Here is a 22632-nt window from a genome sequence, read left to right on the forward strand (position 1 = left end):
GCTACCCCTCCTCCCTCCCTTCTGAATTGAGTCTCAGCCACCCCCCCCGCGGGGTGTTGGGCAGGCGGAGGGAGAGTGTGGGACCCCCGCATCACTAGAGCCAGCAAAGCTCAGGTGTGACCAGCCTCTTTCAATGGCTGTGCTCTCGGAACGGAGACAAGCTACCCCTGATGGAGCCCAGTCATGTCAGCTGGGGGCTAGCGACAGGTCCGCTACTCTTTCTGCTCAGCAGCCGCATTAACAGGTAGAACTGGAATGACTTATCTGGGGAGGAAAATGTTATTTAACCCTTCACGCAATGAATCGGGGTGGGGGGGTCACCCAGTGAAATTAATAGGCAGCAGGTTTGAAATAAACATAAGGAGGTATTTCTTCACCCAACACACAGTCAACCTGTTGGTAGCACTGGGCATAACGCTAGGTAACTCGGGAGGATGGAAGACCACGAGTGTCGATGAAGCCTTCCTGCTCTAGGCCTGGGCCAGCCAAAACACCTCAATAGGATAAATTCTGCACCCCTGGGGCTATGCAGTGGCAAACCAGCCAACATGATTACACAAGGACGTGCTAGCCTAAACCGGTATCCACTGGCTGCAAGAGCATGTACGTGTCTGTAACCAGACATGAAAGGGATGTTTAGCAATAATCTCTGTAACCTAGTAACTTGAGTATAACCAAATAAGGAAGTGCTTGAACAATGCAAATATAATTGGCTGTGCTATGAAACAGAGCAACAAGTGATTGGGTGCATATGCTTATGTAAACTAAATAAAAGGTGTAATGTAATCTGTATTGGCGCACAGGATTTGAGACAGTTCAGTCTCCCTGCGCCATATCTGAAGCTTCAAATATATTGTCTGCTTCTCCACCCCATTGTGATAATTGGCGCAACGCACACCGGGCAACAAACCCCACTGTTGCTTGCCTCGGGCACTCTGTGCCGGCAACAGTTTTTGGCACCCAACGTGGGGCTCGAGGTTGCTATTTAGCCTTGCCCAGACCCTCCCAGCAGTCGACAGATTGTGGTGACAACCGACGCCCAGCGCACACTGGTGGGTTCATCGGGGGGCCTCAGAGGAGACGCAATTTGATCGACCCTGGAGGGCACAATGGTGCAACGCGCTCATATAGTGGAGAAGCGACCGTGGGCGATGGTGTGGAACCGGTCCCTTGGATAAGAAACAGCCCAGTGGTCTGGACTTTCCCTGTTAAGACCTGGGGATGTCCAGTGTCGTCCAGGAACATGGGATAGGGACAGAGTACCACAGGCAGGGCACAGTGCACGCCCTAGAATGCATTCTAGCAAATTGGAAAGTGTTTGGGTCGGATCCGTTGACTAAAATAAATTGAGAAGGTTCTGTACAGTAGATTGGCCTCAATATCAGCTAGAGGACCAGGAAAGGTGGCTACCAGGAGGGTCAATTAATTATAACACGATTCTCCAATTACTCCTGTTCAGTCAGTGAACGGGTAAATGGAATGAACATCTGTATGTTCACAATCGTTTATGGCTTTACGAAATAGAACAGATATTTCACAAAGGTGTAATTTGACTCCCACAGGATCGGTAGTAAGTACTGTTAGTCCCCAGACCTCCCCTACAGTTGTAATGGCAGATTTCGTAACCCCTTCGGCCCCAACGCCCCCACCATATAAAGACAGGGTGCCTCGGGTTCCAGAGATTGCCCCCTCGGCAGGATTCTATCCTTTGATTACCGAGACTGTTGTGGCCCGCCCAGGAGCGGAAGGGCACCAGGCCTCTACCATGCAGGTTTACATCCATGTGCTTTTTAATATGGTAGATTTAGCAGCCTTTAAGGCACAGGCTGGGGAATTCTCAATGAACCCAAGCCACTTTATTTCAGTTTTCGAGGGGTGTCTAGCTAGCTACAAGCTGGATTGGGACGACTGTAATATCCTCCTGAGGACCTTGTTGTCTGAGGTGGAGCGGAATCAGGTTATGTCTAAGGCATGGGAGGAGGCACAGCGGAGGCACAAAAGTAACTAACTAACTAAGTAACTAAAGAAAGTAACTAACTAACGTCCCTGACGCCGCAGAGATGGTCCCTCTGCTAGATCCCAGGAGGAACCCGAATGACCACTTGGACTACATCCATCTCACCTCCTGTAAGAAGTTACTTTTGCATGGACTCTGATACTCAGCTGTCCGACACAACAATTGGGCAAAACCGTATGAAATAATACAAGAACCAAAGCAAAGTCCGGTTGCCTTTTTACAGCACATTCGGGATGGCATTCAGCAAAATACTAATGCAAACCCCAATGACCAGGCAACCGAGGCAATTATAAAGGGTATTTTTACCAGCTGGGCAGCCCCCGACATTAAGTTGCAGAAAAAGGAAGACTTAATGGGCATGACCATAGCACAAATTTTAGAGACCGCAAACCGAGCTTATAGTCTGAGAGAGGCAGAAAAGGAGAAAAAGCAAGTTAGAATGATGGTGGCGGTGGTACAGGCCAGTACAAAGGGAAGGCCACGAGATGGTGAAAGTGGCCGGGGGGGAAGGGGCCATGGACGCGGACGTCCGGGCCTGCAGGAGAGACGACTGGGTCGCAACCAGTGTGCCTTATGCCGGCAGGAAGGACACTGGAAAAATGAATGCCCAGTGAAGGAATGTGCCCCTATGATGGCAATGGCGGAACAGGAATAGGGGTGTCAGGGGGGATGGACCGCCCTGCCCCCGGAACCCCGAGTAAAGATGCGGGTGGGAAGTTCGGAAATAGATTTTTTAGTGGACTCTGGAGCGGCACAAACTGCCGTAAACCGACCCCTTCAGTTGCCGGTAGCAGACTCCCTTACTGTGGTGGCTGCCACAGGCAGAGGCACCAAGTGCCCAGTGTATGCCCCAGCGGAATGCGCTTTGAGAAACAGGACTATATCTCACAAGCTACTTTACCTCCCCGAGTGCCCGACGCCTCTGCTGGGATGGGAGCTGCTTTGTTGCCTAGGTGCCACCCTGCATTTTACTCAAGACGAAATAACCTTTACCTTACCCCCCGAGAATACATGGATCATGACCCTTGCAGTTGAGCCCTCAGTTATGCAAGCCCCAGAATGGAGCCAATGGGAGGACCAGGTATACCCCCTAGTGTGGGCATCAGGGGTGCCAGGGAAGGCCACCCATCAAACCCCCGTTAATGTTCAGCTCATCCCAGGGAAAGGCCCGGTGCAAGTCAAACAGTATCCAATCAAGAGGAAAGCCAGAGAAGGTCTGCAGGAGACTATAGATCAGTTCCTAATGTACGGCATCCTTCGAGAATGCCAGTCAGCTTGGAACACTCCCATCCTGCCTGTACGAAAGCCTGATGGCACGTATTGACTGGTGCAGGACTTAAGGGTGGTTAATGAACGGGTTAAGACTCTGCACCCTCTTGTCCTGAACCCGTATACACTATTGGCTTCTATAGGGGGACAATATACCCATTTTTCGGTTCTCGATCTGAAAGTCGCTTTCTTTACCATTCCAGTTGACATCCCATCTCAGGAAATCTTCTTCTTGAGTGTCAAAAGGAGGGTTAAAAAGCAACTTTGCTGGACAATGTTGGCCCAGGGATTTAAAAATTCCCCCACCCTCTTTGGCCAGGCTCTGGCCAGGGACCTGGAGGAGTGGGACAATAAGGAGGAGGCCCTCCTGCAATATGTAGATGACCTGTTAATTGCCACTGTGGGCCTAACCCCTTGCCTTAAAGCCACCGTGAGCCTCCTAAATTTTGTTGGACTCCGAGGATATCGGGTAGCACAGAGTAAGGCTCAAATCGGCCTCCTAGAAGTATGGTACCTAGAGTTCCACATACGGCAAGGGGAGCACCAGCTTTCAAACGAAAGGAAGCTATATGCCAAGTTCCTACCCCAAGTAATCGTAAACGGCTCAGGGCATTTCTGTGTATGGCGGGCTTTTGCAGGATATGGATCCCAGAGTTTGGACTGTGGGCTAAACTGTTGTACGACTGCATTAAGGGAATGGATCATGACCCCTTTCACTGGTCCCCAGAAGCTGACAAGGCATTTAAAATTTTAAAAAGGAAGATGATGGAAGCTCCAGCCCTGGGTCTGCTGGATGTCTCTAAGTCGTTTCAATTGTACGTACATGAACGGAAAGGGTTAGCCCTGGGAGTGCTAACCCAATTGTTGGGGACCTGGAAATGTCCCGTGGCTTATTTTTCCAAACAACTTGATCAACTTGCAAAGGAGTGGCTGGCATGTTTACGGGCAGTCGCGGCCACTGCCCTCGTACTTGAGGAAGCTGAGAAGCTAGCATTGGGGGGGTCGTGCAAGTGTATACTCCGCATATGGTCCGGGCCCTGCTGGAAGCTAAGGGTGGTCTCTGGCTCACCCAGGCTCGGATAGCTCGGTATCAGGCTAAGCTTTTAGAGAACCCCGAAGTCACCCTGCAGCCTTGCCCCTCCCTTAACCCAGCCACCCTTTTGCCAGAAATAGAGGAACAGGAACACGACTGTTTGGATATCATAGATGCCCAATACTCCAGCCAGGACTTAAAGAATCGACCACTCCCAAATGAGGATTATGAGTGGTACACGGATGGTAGCAGTACTGTGATAGATGGGCAAAGGAGGGCGGGTTATGCTGTTGTGACCCTCCATAATACTGTGGAGGCCAAGGGTTTGGCCGCCGGGACCTCTTCCCAGCTTGCCGAACTAGTAGCCCTGACTCGTGCACTTGAACTGTCAAAAGGAAACAGGGTCAAAATTTTTACCGATTCAAAATATACTTTTAGAGTGCTACATGCTCATGCTGGCCTATGGAAGCAAAGGGGAATGCTGACAGCCCAAGGCTCCCCGGTCAAGCATGGACCCCAAATTCTCCGGCTCCTAGAAGCCGTACAACTCCCTCCTTTCATGTCTCACTGTCTTGCCCAGACTACGCTGCAGTGGCTATTCACAGGCACGATCCCACTACTGATCGGCACTCTGTGCCGGCAACAAACCTGTGGAACTCCTTGCCAGGGGATGTTGTGAAGGCCAAAAGAATAACTGAGTTCAAAAAAGGATTACATAAATTCATAGAGGACAGGTCCATCAATGGCTATTGGCCAGGATGGGCAGGGATGCAGCCCCATGCTCTGGATTTCCCTAAGACTCTGAATGCCAGAAGCTGGGACTGGATGACAGGGGATAGATCACACGGTAACTGCCCTGTTCTGATCATTCCCTCTGAAGCACCTGGCACTAGCCCCTGTCAGAAGACAGGATACTGGGCTAGATGGACTATTGCTCTGACCCAGTGTGGCCATTTGCATGACACCGGATTGCTCTGGGGCCTAGAAGAAATCAGGTCTCATGGCTGTATTTTGACATATATGCAACAGACATTGGGAGCCTTGGCTAGGCACTTTGTGTCTCTCATGCCCATTGTCAGAAATCCCACAAACCAACTAAGAAAACCCACAAAGCAACACAAGCAGTGCAGTCTCCACACTACACCCAGATGCCCTGTCAATCCAAGTCTCTTGGAGCCTGGACTGAGAAATTTAGAGCCGCTGTCTCCAACCTGGGACTAAGGAGACATGAGGAACTGAGATGCGGCCGGAGCCCTATCTCTCCCATCTGGCCTGGGAGGCAGAAGTGTTTGGGGCGGGAGTGGCTATAAGCTGTACAGGGCTGCGGGGCTGAGAGATGACTGACACTGGAAGCTTGTTTGCAAACTTAACTTGGAGGCTGCGACCCTGGCTTCCTAATCCTGGCACTGTATGTCACACAGAAACAAGTCACACAACTGTGACAGCAAATCCAGGGTTCAAAATCACACTCCCTGCCAAGCCAATTGAAGGAAGGGTGCAATTCATGAGCTGGACTAGGTGACTCAGGAGATTTGGGTCAAATTCCTGGCCCTGCCACAGACTTTCTGGATGACCTGGGTCAAGTCACTTAGAATATATCTACACAGGGATAAACACCTCGTGGCACAGCCACGGCTGACCCCGGTCAGCTGGCTCGGGCTTGGACTGCAGAGCTACAAACTGCTGCGTAGACATTTAGGCTTGGGCTGGGACCCGTGCTCTGGGACCCCCCACCCTCAGTTTACCTCTGTAACATGGAGGGAGCACTTAGGAAGCAAGCACTGCATGCGACCTTAATATGCACCAAGCTGTTTTTAGTATGTAACAAGACAGGATTACATCAGGCAAAATGAACACGTTACAATATCTTGCTTGATGGCTGGGACTTTGTTAGCATCTCAATGGCTGCATTGATTTCCCCTTCTGTGTCGATCAGAGCCTGTAAATTCGCTTCCCGGTCCTGGAAGCCCATTGTTCCGAGCTGCTCCATTTGTCGCTCAAATCTGATATCTGGCATCTGCTGATCCATGCACTCTTCGCTTTCAGGGTCATCCTTTTCTGATGCTAGACTGACATCCTCCTCGGACTCGCTGCTGGGCACGGACCCTTCCATGCTTTCCAGCTCCAGTTCCACGTCCCGGTCCCCCAGCCCTAGGATAAAATCTGGGACCTCAGCTGAGAGCATCTGCAAGCCCAGTTGGATCTGTAACAAAGCCTGCATGGCTCTAGGGCTGGTCAGTAAGGGGGCGATTTCAGTGCTCTCCAGCTCTGGGGGTACCTGGTGTGTCCTTTCGCCTTGAGGCCGAGAACGCCCATCATTGGAGAGGTGGGTATTATTCAGCAGCATCTGTGCTGGGCCGTTGGGATTGGACAACACACACTCCATGTTCTGCATGAACTCTGGGTTTCCTGTTAGCTGCTGAACCATACTCTGAATTCTTCCTGTGTTGGCAAACCCAGGGCCTGCTCCAGGCCCAAAATTTAGTACAATAAAGCTGTGCCCTGTGCTATGGCTGGTACGATTGCTACCATGGTTATTCCCAATATCACCGGCCCTATTCGTCCAAGTGGCCCAAGGGTTTGGTAAAGGGTCTCTGTTTTCCATGCGGGCTGGTGGACTGGCCCCACCCAAGGGTGGGTTATTCTCCCATGATGCAGATGGGTTGCTCCCAAACTGGGCTTGCACAGCATTCATCATCGGTTCCTCTATCTCGCTGTACAGCTGCTGCAGGGCACTGTATCCACCCGGGGTGCTCTCCAGGTTGCTCAAGGCTCGGTCGTGGTTCCTGATAATTTCTTGCAGCATTGCCGGGCTGCTGGAGACCTCAATCATTTCCCGGATGAAATCTGGGTTGCGGAGAATGTGATTAATCTCGGGGTTTTGCTCAGCCAGCTGCTGCATCTGCGGGTTGGAGAGAAGGATCTCCTGGACCAGGTCCGTGTTGGTGAGGATATTCTGCACCAAGGGATTCTGTGCCACCTCGCTCATCAAGTCCTGGATGGAACCATTGGCCTCTGAGGCCTCGCTCGTTAAATCCGTCACGTCGGTTGGGTCCAGACCCAGCACGCTCATGCCTGTCACCCCGACAAGGAAGCCCAAGAGGAATGGGTTGCTGTTGATGGTGTTCAGATCCAGGTCCGAACTGATGATCTCAAACAAGAGGATTTCCATGATCTGGGCCACTGACTCCTGGCTGGAGGCCACCAGCTCTTCTAAGCGCCCCTGCAGCTCGGACACATTGGAGTAGCTCAGGCCCAGGTGCTGCAGAGCCGGGCACTGCCCACAGGCAAGCAGGTTAGAAGCGCTGCTGTTTGTGGACGGCATGGGTGGGGTGGCAGTGTTTGTCGGCTCAGTCGGGTGGTCCTGGGGCCTCTTTTGGGACCGGATGACAAGGTGGATGCTGAATCCACTCCGGACCCCATGCTGGATCAGTGTGTCCTGATCCTTTAGGATCTTCCCAGCAAATATTAGCACCAGCAGGTCAGAGGGAGTCTTGAAGCGCTTGGCGACCTCCTCCTTAAACGCCCGGATGGTGCTGCTCTCTGCTACCTCAAACTGCTCCTTCTGCTTGAGGGTCTTCACCGTCACCTTGAGGATGCCGCCAGACTCGGCGGTGATGGCTGCCTGGTTGGCGCCGGGGGCTCGTCGGTTTTCGGACATGGTGACCGGGATCCAGGAGCTCCGCGTTGGTCCTTCCTCAGTGAGCGGAGGCGCCAGGGGAAGGAGATGGGACGTGACGGAGGACAATTCCTTTTGGCTGATGTACGGCAGCAGTCGTTCTTGCTGCTATCGTGACGGGCTTCCGGGGCGGAGCGGTGGGAAGGGGGAACTGGCCTGCTCTCCCCGTGTTACTGCTGGAAGCCAAAGCCAGAGCGCGCACACCAACCCGATGTTGGCCTGCTCCTCCGGTCACTCACCACCTGGCAGGTTCCCTCATGGTCTTTCTGCTGCTGATGCTCCCTGCCCATGCAGAATTTCCACCCTGCCTGCCCCGGGGCACTGTGACATCACTGCTGACATCACAGTAAGCAGACAAGGCGTTGGTGGCTGGCACTTCCCTTGAAAACTGTCCCGGGATCACCATATCCTGGTCCATCCTTCCCTCCATCAGCCTGTCCAGCGCCCATGTACACAGTGCCCCGTACTCATGGTGTCTGGGGGCTACCTTGGGCTAGCACAGGGGTTCTCACAACAAAAGTTGTGGTGGCCTCAGAGTGCGGCCACCAACTCTCGCTGTTGGCCACACTGACACTTTTCCCTGAAATATTTCATTAACTTTAGGAAAAACGAATAAATAGCACATATCCACATCCAGATCATTGTAATTTATGTAGGTTTTTTTTTGCAGACTCAGTAATAAAAATATTACTGTGAAAAGTGATATCTGTATGTTTGTTAATATCACTTTTCACAGCAAGTCCTGGCAAGTTAAGATTTGGATGGAGGGATGCAGGGGGGTGAGCGGGGGCCAGGGACAATGGATGGGGGGGCCCCACCACTACCACCACATGGTTGGAGATGTGGGTTGGTGCCTGGGGCTGGAGTCAGCACCGTGGGCCAACACCCACTGGAGACCAGAGTTGGTGCCTGCAGTTGCGTGGTCAGGGCCGGGGATTGGCACCCAGGGCCGGGGATCAGCACCCACTGCCACTCAGCCGGGGGTTGGCACCAAGAGCTGGCACCTGCTCCTGTGTGACTGGGGTGGAGGGTCGGCGTTTGGGGTCCGCACCAGTTGCCGCACAGCCGGGGCTAGAAATCAGTGTCCTGGGCCAGCATCCGTCGGAGCCTGGGGTTGGTGCCTGCTGCCGTGTGACCGGGGCTGAGGATCAGCACCCGTGGCCAGCACCTGCTGGAACCCAGGGTCAACATCCAGTAGTGGTGCCTGGGGTCAGCAGTGAGGGCTGGGGGTCAGAGCGTGAGGCCGGGATTTGACTGCCACCAGGGTTTGGGGATGGCACTTGGGGTCTGCGCCTGCTACCGCATGGCCAGGGCCGGGGTCAGCATCCAGACCCAGCACCCGCTGGAGCTCAAGGTCAGTTGCCGGGGATCTGCACCCAGGGGCTGGCAGCCGCTGGAGCTCAGGGTTGGAGCCTGGGGATGGCACCCAGGATCAGTGACTTGGGCTGGGGGTCAGGGTGCACGGAAGTGGGTCAGCACCAGGGGCCCGCGGCTGCCAGTGGGATTGGGGGTTGGCGCCATGTGGCCAGAGCCAGAGATCGGAGCCTACAACTGCGCGGCCAGGGGCTGGCGTCTGAAGCCCCATGGCTGGAGCCCTCGTCTGCAGCCAGGCTCCCTTAGTTCCCACCGCACAGCCACCCCAGGGCTGAAGTCCGAGCCCCATGAAGCCCCCCCGGTCTGGTGGAAAACTCACCGCGCTCCCGCAGCGTTGTGCCCACCCTCCCCCGTCTCCAGGGGCTGTGCAGGGCAGTGCATCCAGGAGCAACAGGGAGGGAAGGAGAGGGTCCGATGCTTTGCCACCTCCCGCCCCCATCACCACTGAGGAAGTCATCCTGGCTGCAGGGAACTCCCCGGTGGCACTTGAGGCCACGGTGGCCGCATTTGAGAAACAGTGGGCTAGCATGGAGCGTGAACTGGCCCGTGCCTGGCCTCCCCGTGTTATCCTCCTACCCGACTTCTCAATGGAGACAGCGTTTTGGCCCCTTCCCTGCCCAGCTGCTCCCTCTGGGCAAAACATATCCCCCTGGCAAACATCCTTGCCCCCCTCCCACCACCCGGCAGCAGTGGGGCTGCAGAGGCTCTTGTTCTTGATTGCAGGGCACCATCCATCCCCTGTCCCCGCACCCACACCATGTCCTTGTGTCCCACTTCTCGCCACGCTGCCGGTCATCTTCCCATGGGACGTGCAGCTCTCCTCCTTGCAGGATCTGTCTTCTCAGACACCCAGCTGGCCCTCCCCTCTCTCAGCTCTCCAGTGGGGAGGCCTGCTACCTCCCATGTCCCTCTGCGCCCCATGAGACAGGCCTGCTCCTCCAGTGACGAGCAACAGGACCCCGAAACACCTTCTGTTGGTCCCACTGCTCTGGCCCCTTAGCACTTAGAAGCAACTCCACCCCACAGGGCATGGTAGGTGATTCAATCCAGTAGTCACATTTTAACTGATGGGGTGCAATGGAGGAATCACGGGGTGGGCTTTCTGGCCTGGCCATGCAGAGTGTCCAGCTGGGCCCTTCTGGGCTGGTGTTTCTGGGTCCCGCTCTCCCAGAACAAGAGGGTGGTCAGCTCACCCATTCCTCCAGGAGGGAGACGAGGTGATTTCCTATGAGCCTACCTGCTGATGAAAGATGACAGAGAGACCAGCTGCCCTCCATCGGAATACCACCACCGCCCTCGGTGTAGATACAAGGGCGTACTGGGCTGCATTAATCCGAGGTGTAACTCCATGGCTCTCAGGATGGTTTGCCCCCATAAAGAATTTGGTCCTGACTGTTTCGAGTCGCCATGCTGTTACATGCCTGTGAGATCAGTGTTTACAAAGGAAATGCATTTGAGAACGGTTAAGAAAGACAAACCCCTCTGCACCCAGCTAGGAAATGGATGCTCGTTCCCATTGTAGAGCAAAGAGGAGTAAACCTGGATTGCACTCCCACCTTTGCTACTCATGAGGCCTGGCACAAGTCACTTCACCTACCCGTGCCTCAGTCTCCCCACCTGTAAAGTATGCTCAGATACTGCACTGGTACAGCCCCTGTGTGCATTTGGTAAATATTAATAAAACTGCTTGAATTGATCACTGAGAACAATTTGTTCCTCAAATTTAACCCTTCTCGGTCTGCAATTTGTCCCCACACCAATTGTAACATTCCTAATTTTTTTCATCATCCATGGTTGTTAGACAAAGAGCATTTATGACCATGTTTTGGCCTTTGACTTGTTTGCAAAGTGTTTAGGTTTGATAGTCAAGGTTTGCTAGTTGAGCAGCTAAGGAACATGGCATGGTTTCTGCTTCCTGACTGGATGACATAAGGCTAGCGCTTCCAACACTTCATCACTGACAAATACTGATATTTACACCAATAAAAATCTCCTCTGTAAACATCCTTGTGAACAAAACACAAGTTCACTAATGTGCGCTGAACAGTGAATGAAAAATGGCGCAAACACAGCCAGCCACTGTGGTTACAGCTTCACAACTATAGTCACAACTATTGGACTGGGACTTAGAAGATCTGGTTCTGTTCCAGGCCTCGCACAGAAGCCATGTGTAATTTAGATGAAGCAATCTCTTTGTACTTCAGGTCCCTCATCTACACCATGGGGATAATAACACAGTCTAAGTGTGCAAATACACAGCAAAAACACACACACACACACACCCCCCACGGCAGTGCGTCTCAGAGTCCGGGACAACTGACTCAGCCCGAATGTTTCCACTGCTATGTTTAGCCATACAGCATGAGTCCTGCATGACTTGGGCTCAGAGACTTTTTTGTCGCCATACCCTTAGCTCACAGGGGTGGTGTGAGGATCAATTCTTGACTGCGTGTCAGTCAATCAAATACTGCACTCATCCGGGCCCAGGGAGATAGGCAGAATATTTGCCCAGCTCTAAATAATATTTACTTCACAGAGATGTAGTGAAGCTCCTAATTAATTATCTCAAACTCCCTAAAGGACAGCTGCTGGGTAATTGCCCGTTATCATAAGGCTGAAACATGCAACATCTTTAGGCAAAAGCTACTGACTTCCGGCCTCTGACAAGAAAATGACAGCTGCCCACAAAAAGGTGCACCATTATTGGCTTTTGTTTATAAGACTGAAATCCAAGTGAACACGTAACAGACATGGAGCTAGGACGGGTCGGCTGGATGTTTCTATCTTCCCACGGTTGTGCTGATATCTTCTCCGGTTGCTATGTCCATTCCCGTCACGGTTCAAGGAGCCCATTGATTCCAGCTACTCCAGTTCTTCCTGAAATTTGATTTCTGGTGCTTGTAAGTGCTGAGGATTCGTTCCAGGAAGAACTTTCAGCATCCGCAGCATGTTTAGATGTTGGTGTCCCGGCTCAGACGCCGCCGGCGCTAGGTGTGATATTTCACTGGGTGCAGGGCTGGGGCCTTTTGCACTTACAGAGCTCCCAGAATTTCCCAGTCCCCACAAGCGGAGGGTAAACCACGGCAGAAGGACAGGGGCCTCTGCTGCCAGGGTCTGCAGCCCCTGCTCAATCTGCAGCCAAGCTTGCATGGCTTTCGGGTTGGACATGGCCACCAACATCTCAGGGTTCTGGATCTGCTGAAAGACATTGGGCAGCTGCTGGGTCACTGCTTCTTGGTGCTGGGGGCTCTCGGCCGAGAAGCTGGGCTGCGCTGCCAGCTGAGCGTTCTGTATCAGCGACAGCATCATGCACTTGGTGTAGGACGCGCACAGGTTCACGATCAGCTGGGGGTTCTCGGTGATCTGCTGCACCAGGCTCTGAATCCCCCCTGCAGTGAACAGTCTGGGCACAGAAGAGCTCCCCCCGTGAGGGTTGGTGACCCCACTGTCCAGGTCCCCGCAGGTGCTGTTGGTGCAGACGCTAGTGGCGCTCTGGGAGACGGAGGGAGGAGCCAACAGGTCTCTGTGAGCTATGCAAGACGGCTGGCCGCCCACACCCTCCAAGGAGGGATTCCTCACCAGCATAGCAAAGGGAAGGTTTCCAAACTGCTCCTGGGCGGCACTCAGCACTGGTTCCTGGGGCTCGGCAAAGGCGCACCGCAGGGCATTGTCCCCGCCTGGGATGTTTTCCAGGTTGCTCAAGGCTCGGTCTTGACTCCTCATCTCCTGCATCATTTCTGGGTTCCGAACAATGTCCAGCATCTCCCTCATGATGTCTGCATTGTTGAGAATGCGGCTGATCTCTGGGATTTGTTGGGCTAGCTGCTGCATCTGCGGGTGGGCCATGATCAGCTGCCTCATAAAGTCGGGGTTGGAAAGCATGCTCTGGATAAACGGGTTCTCCACCTTCCGGGCCATCATCTCGGAGCTGGCCAGAAGCTGCATTGGGCTCTGCAGTTCCGTGCTGGAGACGTTCACACCCAGGCCCCACATGCTTGGATCGAAGGCGCTGCTGTGGGCGGGGGTGATGCCGGACGGCGCTGGGGGGGGAGCAACGTTCCTGGCCACGTACACGTGAGGAAGCGGATTGTCCTGGGGTCTCTTCTGAGTCCTGATGACAAGGTGGACAGTGATCCCATCCTGGATCCCCCGCTGCCTGAGCGTGTCCTGGTCTTTCAAAATCCTCCCAACAAACACCAACACCAGCTGGCTGGTCTGGCAGTTGAAGTGCTTGGAGATCTCCTCCTTGAACTGCTTGATGGTGCTGTTCTCCGACACCACAAACTCCTCCTTCACCTGAGGGGTTTTCACCGTGACTCGGATGATGCGGGGGTTGGCGGCGATGACTGGGCAGGCGATGGTGTTCTCTCCGCTGTCCGCCATGCTTAGTGAGGCTCAGGGAGAGCCGAGGAGAGCTGGAGAGCCGTGGACACTGGGTTTGCTTCACTGTGGTGATATTCGTAGTATTGTTCTTGCTGCCGTAATCACCGATTTATGGGTGGGGAAGCAGGAGAAGGGAACCCACCTCCCCCTGCCCTGCGTAATATCAGAATCCAGGCCCAAATCATGCATCCCAGCCCCCACTTCTCTACTCCCAGGGCACCAGCTCCCTCCTGCCCCTCCTGCTTGTGCAGGGGTTTGCCGCACTGCTCCCCGGCTGGGCCGACTGTGACATCACCAATGACATCTTGGTGAGCAGCAATGGCCTTGGCAGCCCCAACTCCCTGCTCCCCGAAATGGATAGACCCAAGAGAGATGCTGATCCATTGGAGAGGGCTCCGAGAGGAGCCACGGGAATGGTTAAAGGATTAGAAACCCTGCCTGATAGTGAGAGGCTCAACAAGCCCAATCTGTTTAGTTTAACAAAGAGGAAATTAAGGGGTGACTTGATCACAGTCTGTAAGTACCTGCACAAGGAACAAACGTTTAACAATGGGCTCTTCAGTCTAGCCGAGAAAGGTCTGACGTGATCCAATGGCTGGAAGTTGAAGTTAGACACATTCAGACATTTTTAACTGGGAGCATAATTAACCGTTGGAACAATTTACAAGGGTTGTGGTGGATTGTCCATCACTGACTGTTGTTCAATCAAGATGGGATGTTTTCCTCGGAGATCTGCTCTAGGAATTATTCTGGGGCAGTTCCCTGGCCTGTGTGATGCAGGGGGTCAGACTGGATGAACACAATGGTCCCTTCTGGCCTTGGAATTAAAGAATCTGCGAATAATAGGGATGTGAAGCCGGGGTAGGCCAGCTCTCAGGGTCAGATTCTCCTCTGTCTTGGCGCGGATGAGGAATAGCTCCACTGAAAGCAAGGACAGCGGTGCAGGGTCAGAATCAAAGCCCAGGGCCCTGCTTCACCTCTGCTCCACACCTGCTGTCCTTCACGCTGCAGAACGACGGCACAGCTGGGGCATGAACAGCCTTGTTTCCCCCTGCTTATGTCTAGCCTAGTTTGTAAACTCCTCGGGGCAGGGATCATGTCTCCGTTTGCTAGTTTGGGAGATGCCTGGCACAGGCCTTTGGGCGAAATGGAAACAAGATTAAATAATAATTTTGAACTGTGTCATCAGTGGATCTCAAAGCACTCTACAAAGGAGATCAGTATCATTATTCCCATTTTACAGATGGGGAAACTGAGGCACAGGGAGATGACATGACTTGCCCAAGATTCTCTGGCAGGCTGGTGGCACAGCTTGGGGATAGAACCCAGATCTCCTGAGTCCGAGTCCCGATTCCCAGCCTGTGTGGATGTCATCCAGGGGCTACATCTCCCTGCCATGCAGACACTTTGCCCTAGGGTTACAGGACTGGCCTAGGATGAAAGAAAGGAACCATTTTCTCTTGTTCTTTGGTGGTGTACAACAGGAGCAGGGGGCGGCTAACCTAAAGCTGGTGTGTAATGGGGTCTGTAACTAACTCTCTGCCTCCCTCCTTCCTCAAAGAGCCAGAGGGACCCCTGTCCTCACCAGAAGCTACTGGAAAAATGGGGAAAATTAAATGGTTGTGAACTTCCATTTCACTGAGGTACAAACCTGCCCCTGCCCGGCCTCCACTCCTCAGCCTGGCTCCTCTCGCAGAGTGGGCAGCCCCTGGCCGGGACACACACACACACCCCTGCTGAGCCATCAGCCTCTCTTGGCTCCGCTCTGCCCCCACAGCGAAGTCTATCTTACCATCTCAGTGCGGTGTGCTCCTCAATTCCCTCATTGGCAAAGTGACATGGATACACTGATGGAGGGGATGGTATGATGAGATTGCCTACAATGGCACATGTCGCAAATATCTCCAATGGCCTTAAAACAGGGGAGGGCAAACTACGGCCCGTCAGGGCTTTCAATCCAGTCCACGGGATTGCTAGCCCCGTGGGGCAGCGGGGCTAAGGCAGGCTCTCTGCCTGTCCTGGCCCCGTGCTGTTTCCGGAGGTGGCCAACATCACATCCCTGCGGCCCTTGGGGAGGGGGAGGCAGAGGGCTCTGTGTGCTGCCCTCGCCTGCAGGCACCGCCCATTAGCCAGGAATGGGGAACTATGGCCACTGGCAGCTTCGGGAGTGGTACCCGCAGATGACGGCAGCACACAGCACAGCCATCTGCCCCACCTAACCCCCAGGAAGCAGTGCTGGACATGCTGGACACTTCCGGAAGTGGCGCGGGGCCAGGACAGGCAGGGAGCAGGGAGCCTGCCTTAGCCCCACTGCACGCCACTGCCACCCTGGAGCCACTCGAGGTAAGTAGCGCCAGGTTGGAGCCCACACCCCGAACCTCTCCCATGCTCTGCACCCCCTGCCCTGAGCCCCCCAACCCCCTGCCCTGAGCCCCCTGCTGCACCTTGCACCTCTCCTGCAACTCAACCCCCTGCCTTGAATCCCCCTGAACCCCAACATCCTGCCCTGAGCCTCCTGCTGCACCCCACACACTTCCTGCACCCCAGCCCTCTGTCTTGAACACCCCCTGCACCCCAATCCCCTGCCCTGATCCCCCTCCTGCACCCTGCACCCCCTCCTGCATCCCAACCCCCTGCCCTGAGCCCCTCCTGCACCCCACACCCCTCCTGAACCCCACCCCTTGCCCTGAGCCCTTTCCTGCACACTGCACCCCCTCCCACACTCTGTCCCACATCCCAACCCCCTGCCTCAGCCCTACATCCATACAATTTCCCCATCCAGATGTGGACCTCGGGACATAAAGTTTGCCCATCCCTGTCTTAAAAGATAAACACAATGGGTTGGGGAAGAGTTTGCACAGCTTTCCAAAGGGAAATCCTGCCTCGCCAAGCTCTTGAATGCTTTGAGGGGGTCAAGAAATCTGTGGAGCAGGGTGGTCCAGTGGCTATAGTGCACTTGGACATTCAGAAAGGTCCCTCATCAAAGACTGTTCAGCAAAGTAACCTGTCCTGGGGTAAGAGGGACGGTCCTCTCATGGGTCAGTAACTGGGTGAAAAGACAGGAAAGAAGGGGTGAAGTAGGAAGAGGGGATGAAACATAAGCCCTGTATCAGAGGCCTGGTAGGAGGCCTGATGCCTGAACTAAAGTAGTGGTCAACACTTCGCTGCTATGAAGCAAAGTCAGACGGTGAGCAAGAGGCAGGGCCCTGCTCCCAGGCAAATACGGGGCTGACATTGTTTTCTCTGCATGCTGCTTTTAACTACCTGAATGGGGGCTCCAAAGAGGATAGAGCGAGGCATTGATAAGTGCACAATGATGCACACTGGAATAAATAATCCTGACTACACATTGTGACAGGTCGGATCACAGAAACCCCCTTGGTGCTGCCAACTGATGTGCCAAGACTACTTCAGCCCCTGCTTTCCCTGCCCTCCCAGCTTGGGACTTCAGTGTGTTGCCTGGTTTGAGCCAGACCCGCTAGCCTGCTGCAAACCCAGACCCCTAACAGCTGTAGGCATTAACTGAAAGCAGCTTACAGAAGTGTTCCTGTCTTTGACATTCAGATGCCCAACTCCCAATAGGGTCCAAACCATAAATAAATCCTTTTTACCCTGTATAAAGATTATACAGGGTAAACTCATAAATTGTTCACCCTCTATAACACTGATAGAGAGATATGCACAGCTGTTTGTCCCCCCTCCTCCCAGGTATTAATACATACCATCGGTTAATTAATATGATGTGACTGGAATAACAGAGTCTTGGTGGGATAACTCACATGACTGGAGTATGGTCATGGATGGATATAAACTGTTCAGGAAGGACTGGCAGGGCAGAAAAGGTGGGGGAGTTGCAATGTATGTAAGGAAGCAGTATGACTGCTCAGAGCTCTCCTATGAAACTGCAGAAAAACCTGAGAGTCTCTGGATTAAGTTTAGAAGCGTGAGCAACAAGGGTGATGTCATGGTGGGAGTCTGCTATAGACCACCGGACCAGGGGGATGACGAGGACGAGGCTTTTTCCGGCAACTCATGGAAGTTACTAGATGGCAGGCCCTGGTTCTCATGGGAGATTTCAATCACCCTGATATCTGCTGGGAGAGTAATACAGCAGTGCAAAGACAATCCAGGAAATTTTTGGAAAGTGTAGGGGACAATTTCCTGGTGCATGTGCTGGAGGAACCAACTAGGGGCAGAGCTCTTCTTGATGTGCTGCTCACAAACTGGGAAGAATTAGTAGGGGAAGCAAAAGTGGATGGGAACCTGGGAGGCAGAGACCATGAGATGGTTGAATTCAGGATCCTGACACAGGGAAGAAAGGAGAGCAGCAGAATACGGACCCTGGACTTCAGAAAAGTAGACTTTGACTCTCTCAGGGAACCGATGGGCAGGATCCCCTGGGACAATAACATGAGGGGGAAAGGAGTCCAGGAGAGTTGGTTATACTTTAAAGAATCCTTATTGAGGTTACAGGGACAAACCATCCCGATGTGTAGAAGGAATAGCAAATATGGCAGGCGACCAGCTTGGCTTAACAATGAAACCCTTGCTGATCTTAAACACAAAAAAGATGCTTACAAGACGTTGAAGATTGGACAGATGACCAGGGAAGAGTATAAAAATATTGCTTGGGCATGCAGGAGTGAAATCAGGAAGGCCAAATCACACCTGGAGGTGCAGCTAGCAAGAGATGTTAAGAGTAACAAGAAGGGTTTCTTCAGGTATGTTAGCAACAAGAAGAAAGTCAAGGAAAGTGTGGGCCCCTTACTGAATGAGGGAGGCAACCTAGTGACAGAGGATGTGGAAAAAGCTAATGTACTCAATGGTTTTTTTGCTTCTGTCTTCATGAACAAGGTCAGCTCCCAGACTACTGCACTGGGCAGCACAGCATGGGGAGGAGGTGACCAGCCCTCTGTGAAGAAAGAAGTGGTTTGGGACATTGGAGTAGCTCAGGCCCAGGTGCTGCAGAGCCGGGCACGCATCGTTTCATGTTCTCTATGTATATAAATCTCCCCACTGTATTTTCTACTGAATGTATCCAATGAAGTGAGCTGTAGCTCACGAAAGCTTATGCTCAAATAAATTTGTTAGTCTCTAAGGTGCCACAAGTCCTCCTTTTCTTTTTGCCAATACAGACTAACACAGCTGCTACTCTAAAACCAGAGAATTTGTAGTTAGTGAAATAACACCATTCCCTACTCATGTACTCAGTTACTCACCAGGCCGGCCATGGAATGAGCTGGGCTGTGTCTCCCTAGGGCTGCCCCGTGCCAGAGGCCTTGGCATAGGTAGGATGTTGGCGCTGACCCCAGGGCTCACATGGTCCACGCGGGTCGGACCACGTCATGCTGCTGAGGCGGTACCCAGCCTGGCTGTCGCTGCTGAGTAAGCAGAGGGGCCTGGAGCTGCGTGGGGGGCACCAAACAGCTCTGCCTCCTGGCTCTCCTTCCCCACGAGCACGCCCGGGGGCTTGGCGCTGCCCTCCAGAGCTGGACGTTGCAGCCCCATGCCGGCAGGCATAAGCAGCGGGTTGGGGGGGCTCCCCAGTCCCTCCAGCCAGGGCACAATCACCTCCGCTCCCTCACCTCCCCGCTCCGCTCCGCCTCCCTGCTCTGCATAGTAAGATGTGGGGCCGTGGGCAGGGCTGCTACAGCCATGTCAGACTGGGATTGGCGCTGGCGGAGCGGAGGTGTGTGTGTCATCCCTCCCTGTGTGAACCCTAAAGCTTAAAGAGAAGAAGGTAAATAAAAACTTTTTAAGTTTTTAAGGTCAGGCTTGACAAAGCCCTGGCTGGGATGATTTAGTTGGGGATTGGTCCTGCTTTGAGCAGGGGGTTGGACTAGATACCTCCTGAGGTCCCTTCCAACCCTGATATTCTATGATTATATGAAAAAGAATCCAACGATGCTGTACATTTTTTAACGGGGACTCAGTCTATTTGATGTTAATTTGAAAGGTTGTACTGCATAGTTCTGATTGATTAATGTGGAACCTGCTTGAATACAAGTAATTTTACCAGGCGTCCCGCGTTCAGCGTAGGGAGATATGGTCACCCGAAGTAGGTGGAACATTGGTATCAAAGCAGCCCTTATAATCGGTTGCACCTGGATTCTACAGTTCGGACATTCACAGCTAATGTTCCTTGAAACCAGCTAATTTTTGCCAACTGGAACAGACCCAGTCCTGGGGTCCTTATGGCGTTAATGGAAGTGTTGCCTGAGTGAAGGCCTCGAGATTTGGGATGTAGAATATCACAGGGCCTGAGTAGGTTTCCCATGAGGTTTATTCTGCACAGTCACGTAATCAAGAATGGCCCAGTCCAGGGCCCACTGAGTTCAACAGCAAGACCCCCAGTGACTTCCGTGGGACTGGATCAGGGTAACCCTGCAACCTCTGCCTAACACCGAACCACAGTGCAGTCACAGGAGCGTTATCTCTGTGCCCCGGCTCCCCTCCTGCCCTGGCAGTTAGAGTTACGCCCTCCCCCCCACTTCTATACAACCCCAGCTCAGACATTTCAGAGCTTTCATGTGTTTCCATTCGCCCCTTCACAGATTCATTCCATGCAAAGGACTCACCAGGCTCCGGCCTCAGCTGGGGAGGAGAAATTTCCATCTGTGACCCTGTCGGGGAGCTACAAGCAGCAGGGAATCCGCACTGACCGGGGCTGAGGTACAGGGATATTTATCCTGCTGCCCTGTGAATCCCAGGGGGGGCTCAGAGCCAGCCCAGAGCCCCAGGGACCTGGCCTCGGAGACTGGCTCAAGTGGTGAAGAGCAGCAGAGAATTAACCCTTTCCTCCTCTCACTTGTTTGATCTGATCCTTTCTCCTTTTGTATGTTATTTAGAAAGATCCTTGTGACACTGAGGCCCTGGCAAAGAATTCCCTGTTCTTTGCAAACAACTCTCATCTCAGGCTTGACAAACTCACTAAACCACAGACAAGTCTTATGAAATATTTACCAATAAAGAGTAGCATGTAAGGTGTGTTCAGAAAGCTAGTAACTTGTCAAGCTTCATAAACCATTGCAAAAGGCATATCCAGGTAACATATTGATATTTACAGTGTGCTTTATGGACTTAGAGTCTAAGTTAGTCACCGGGGCAGCGTGTCTTGGTGATGGCCACTCCAGGAGGGCATCATCACCCCACCCTGGTTAGCCAGGGATGTAACGCCAGGCTCAGTTCTCCAGCCTTGCTGCATCCCAAGGTGATCAATAGAGAACCATCAGAGTCAACTGCAAACAATAAACACCATATAGAGGTAAATGAAGGAACATTACAACAGATGGGGTTGCCCTGCCTATGAACAGAGACAAAAGCCTGTTTCAGGATAACACAGAGTGGGGAGAGGCCCTTTGGATCCTTTCACTGAGGAGCCATCTTGTGATGCAGGGACGTTCTCATGAAAAATTGGTTTCTGTTTTTTATGAATCCAGCCATCTCTGCAACAGAGTAAACTTGGGGGGGTGGGGGTTGGAACCTAATTTATTACGTAGGAAAGGGTTCTATTGACCTAATTTTGTGATGTTATATTGTAACCATTTGTTTCCCCGACTCTCTTGTTTCTAGTTAACTCTCCTTTCTTCTTAAATAAACCAACTTCTGTTTCATTAAGAGTGCTCACAAGTGTCATGTGTAATACAGTAGTGGTGATTTACATTGAAACTGGTAAGCTGTGATATGCTGCTCCTTTTGGGGCAGACAATCTGTCTGTCTGTGAGGAGCCAGTGTCAGGGGCAGGATATCAAAGGGTACCAATTCACAGTGGTTCAGAGAGGGTTGTGCACCTCCTGTTTCCAAGCAAGGCCAAGACAGGGCTGTTGAGGAGAGTACCCCATCACTGATTCAGGGGGTAACGAGGTGACTCACAGTCCTGGGAGGCTTGAGAGCCATCACAGTAGTTTTTATATAGACTGCCTTTCATCTCACTTCGTCCAACCATCCTGAAAACCTATATGTGTGTGTGCTGTGTCGTTGTAGCTCCATCAGTCCTGGGATCTTAGAGAGCCAAGGTGGGGAAGGGAGTATCTTTTACTGGACCAACTTCTGTTGGCCTGTACACCTTGAATCGTCCCTTTCAACAGGTGTGAACTACTCATGCTAAAAGAAAAGGAGTACTTGTGGCACCTTAGAGACTAACAAATTTATTAGAGCATAAGCTTTCGTGAGCTACAGCTCACTTCATCGGATGCATTTGGTGGAAAAATCTCTCCTCTGTTTTTTCCACCAAATGCATCCGATGAAGTGAGCTGTAGCTCACGAAAGCTTATGCTCTAATAAATTTGTTAGTCTCTAAGGTGCCACAAGTACTTCTTTTCTTTTTGCGAATACAGACTAACACGGCTGCTACTCTGAAACCTGTACTCACGCTAAACTATCTGTTCCACCTTGTTATAGCTGGGACATGCTGAGTACCTTTCCCACACCTGAAGAACTCCTCTAAGTAGCTTGAAAGCTTGTTGCTCTACTCACCAGAAGTTGGTCCAATAAAAGATATCACCTCCCCCACCTTGTCTTGCTGTATATGTATATGTAGGCAGTAGGTGGAAGAGAGAGGGGGAAATCAGGAGCTTACACCAGAACAAGGGGCATGGAAGGAAAGTGGCAAATAAAAACACGGAAATACTTTCCCACAAAACAAGTAAAATAGACTGTGGAACTCAGTGCTGCAAGGTTTTCTTGAGGCCAAGACCTTAGCCAGATTCAAAAAGGACTTGAACATTTATCTGGGTGTCAAAAATACCCAGAGTTACCAGAGTTAATGACCACACACATTTTGGAAGGGAGAGTGACCCCCATGGCTCAGGATTTAAGCCAATTTCTGTTAGAGATAAGGATGGGATGCAAGGTATTAGAGAAAGATTATCCCATATC

General features: G+C 52.4%; 2 protein-coding genes across 2 annotated transcripts; both read right to left on the bottom strand.

The window, feature by feature from the left end:
* Positions 1 to 6177: 6177 nt before the first annotated feature.
* On the bottom strand, positions 6178 to 8040 carry LOC119843612 (ubiquilin-1-like). The gene has a single exon (XM_043503972.1). It carries the CDS (start codon positions 7978 to 7980, stop codon positions 6178 to 6180), a length of 1803 nt encoding a protein of 600 aa, XP_043359907.1. The 5' UTR covers positions 7981 to 8040.
* Positions 8041 to 12152: 4112 nt separating this feature from the next.
* On the bottom strand, positions 12153 to 20295 carry LOC119843772 (ubiquilin-1-like). Its single transcript, XM_038373615.2, is given in 3 exon segments — positions 12153 to 12198; positions 12200 to 13712; positions 20169 to 20295. Coding segments are annotated over 3 exon segments (1686 nt in total).
* Positions 20296 to 22632: the final 2337 nt, after the last annotated feature.

This window comes from Dermochelys coriacea, chromosome 1 (genome assembly GCF_009764565.3).
Source record: "Dermochelys coriacea isolate rDerCor1 chromosome 1, rDerCor1.pri.v4, whole genome shotgun sequence".
Taxonomy (NCBI): domain Eukaryota; kingdom Metazoa; phylum Chordata; order Testudines; family Dermochelyidae; genus Dermochelys; species Dermochelys coriacea.

Coding starts and splice junctions, on each gene's coding strand:
- LOC119843612 (XM_043503972.1), bottom strand. CDS start 7,980: ATGTCCGAAAACCGACGAGCCCCCGGCGCCAACCAGGCAGCCATCACC.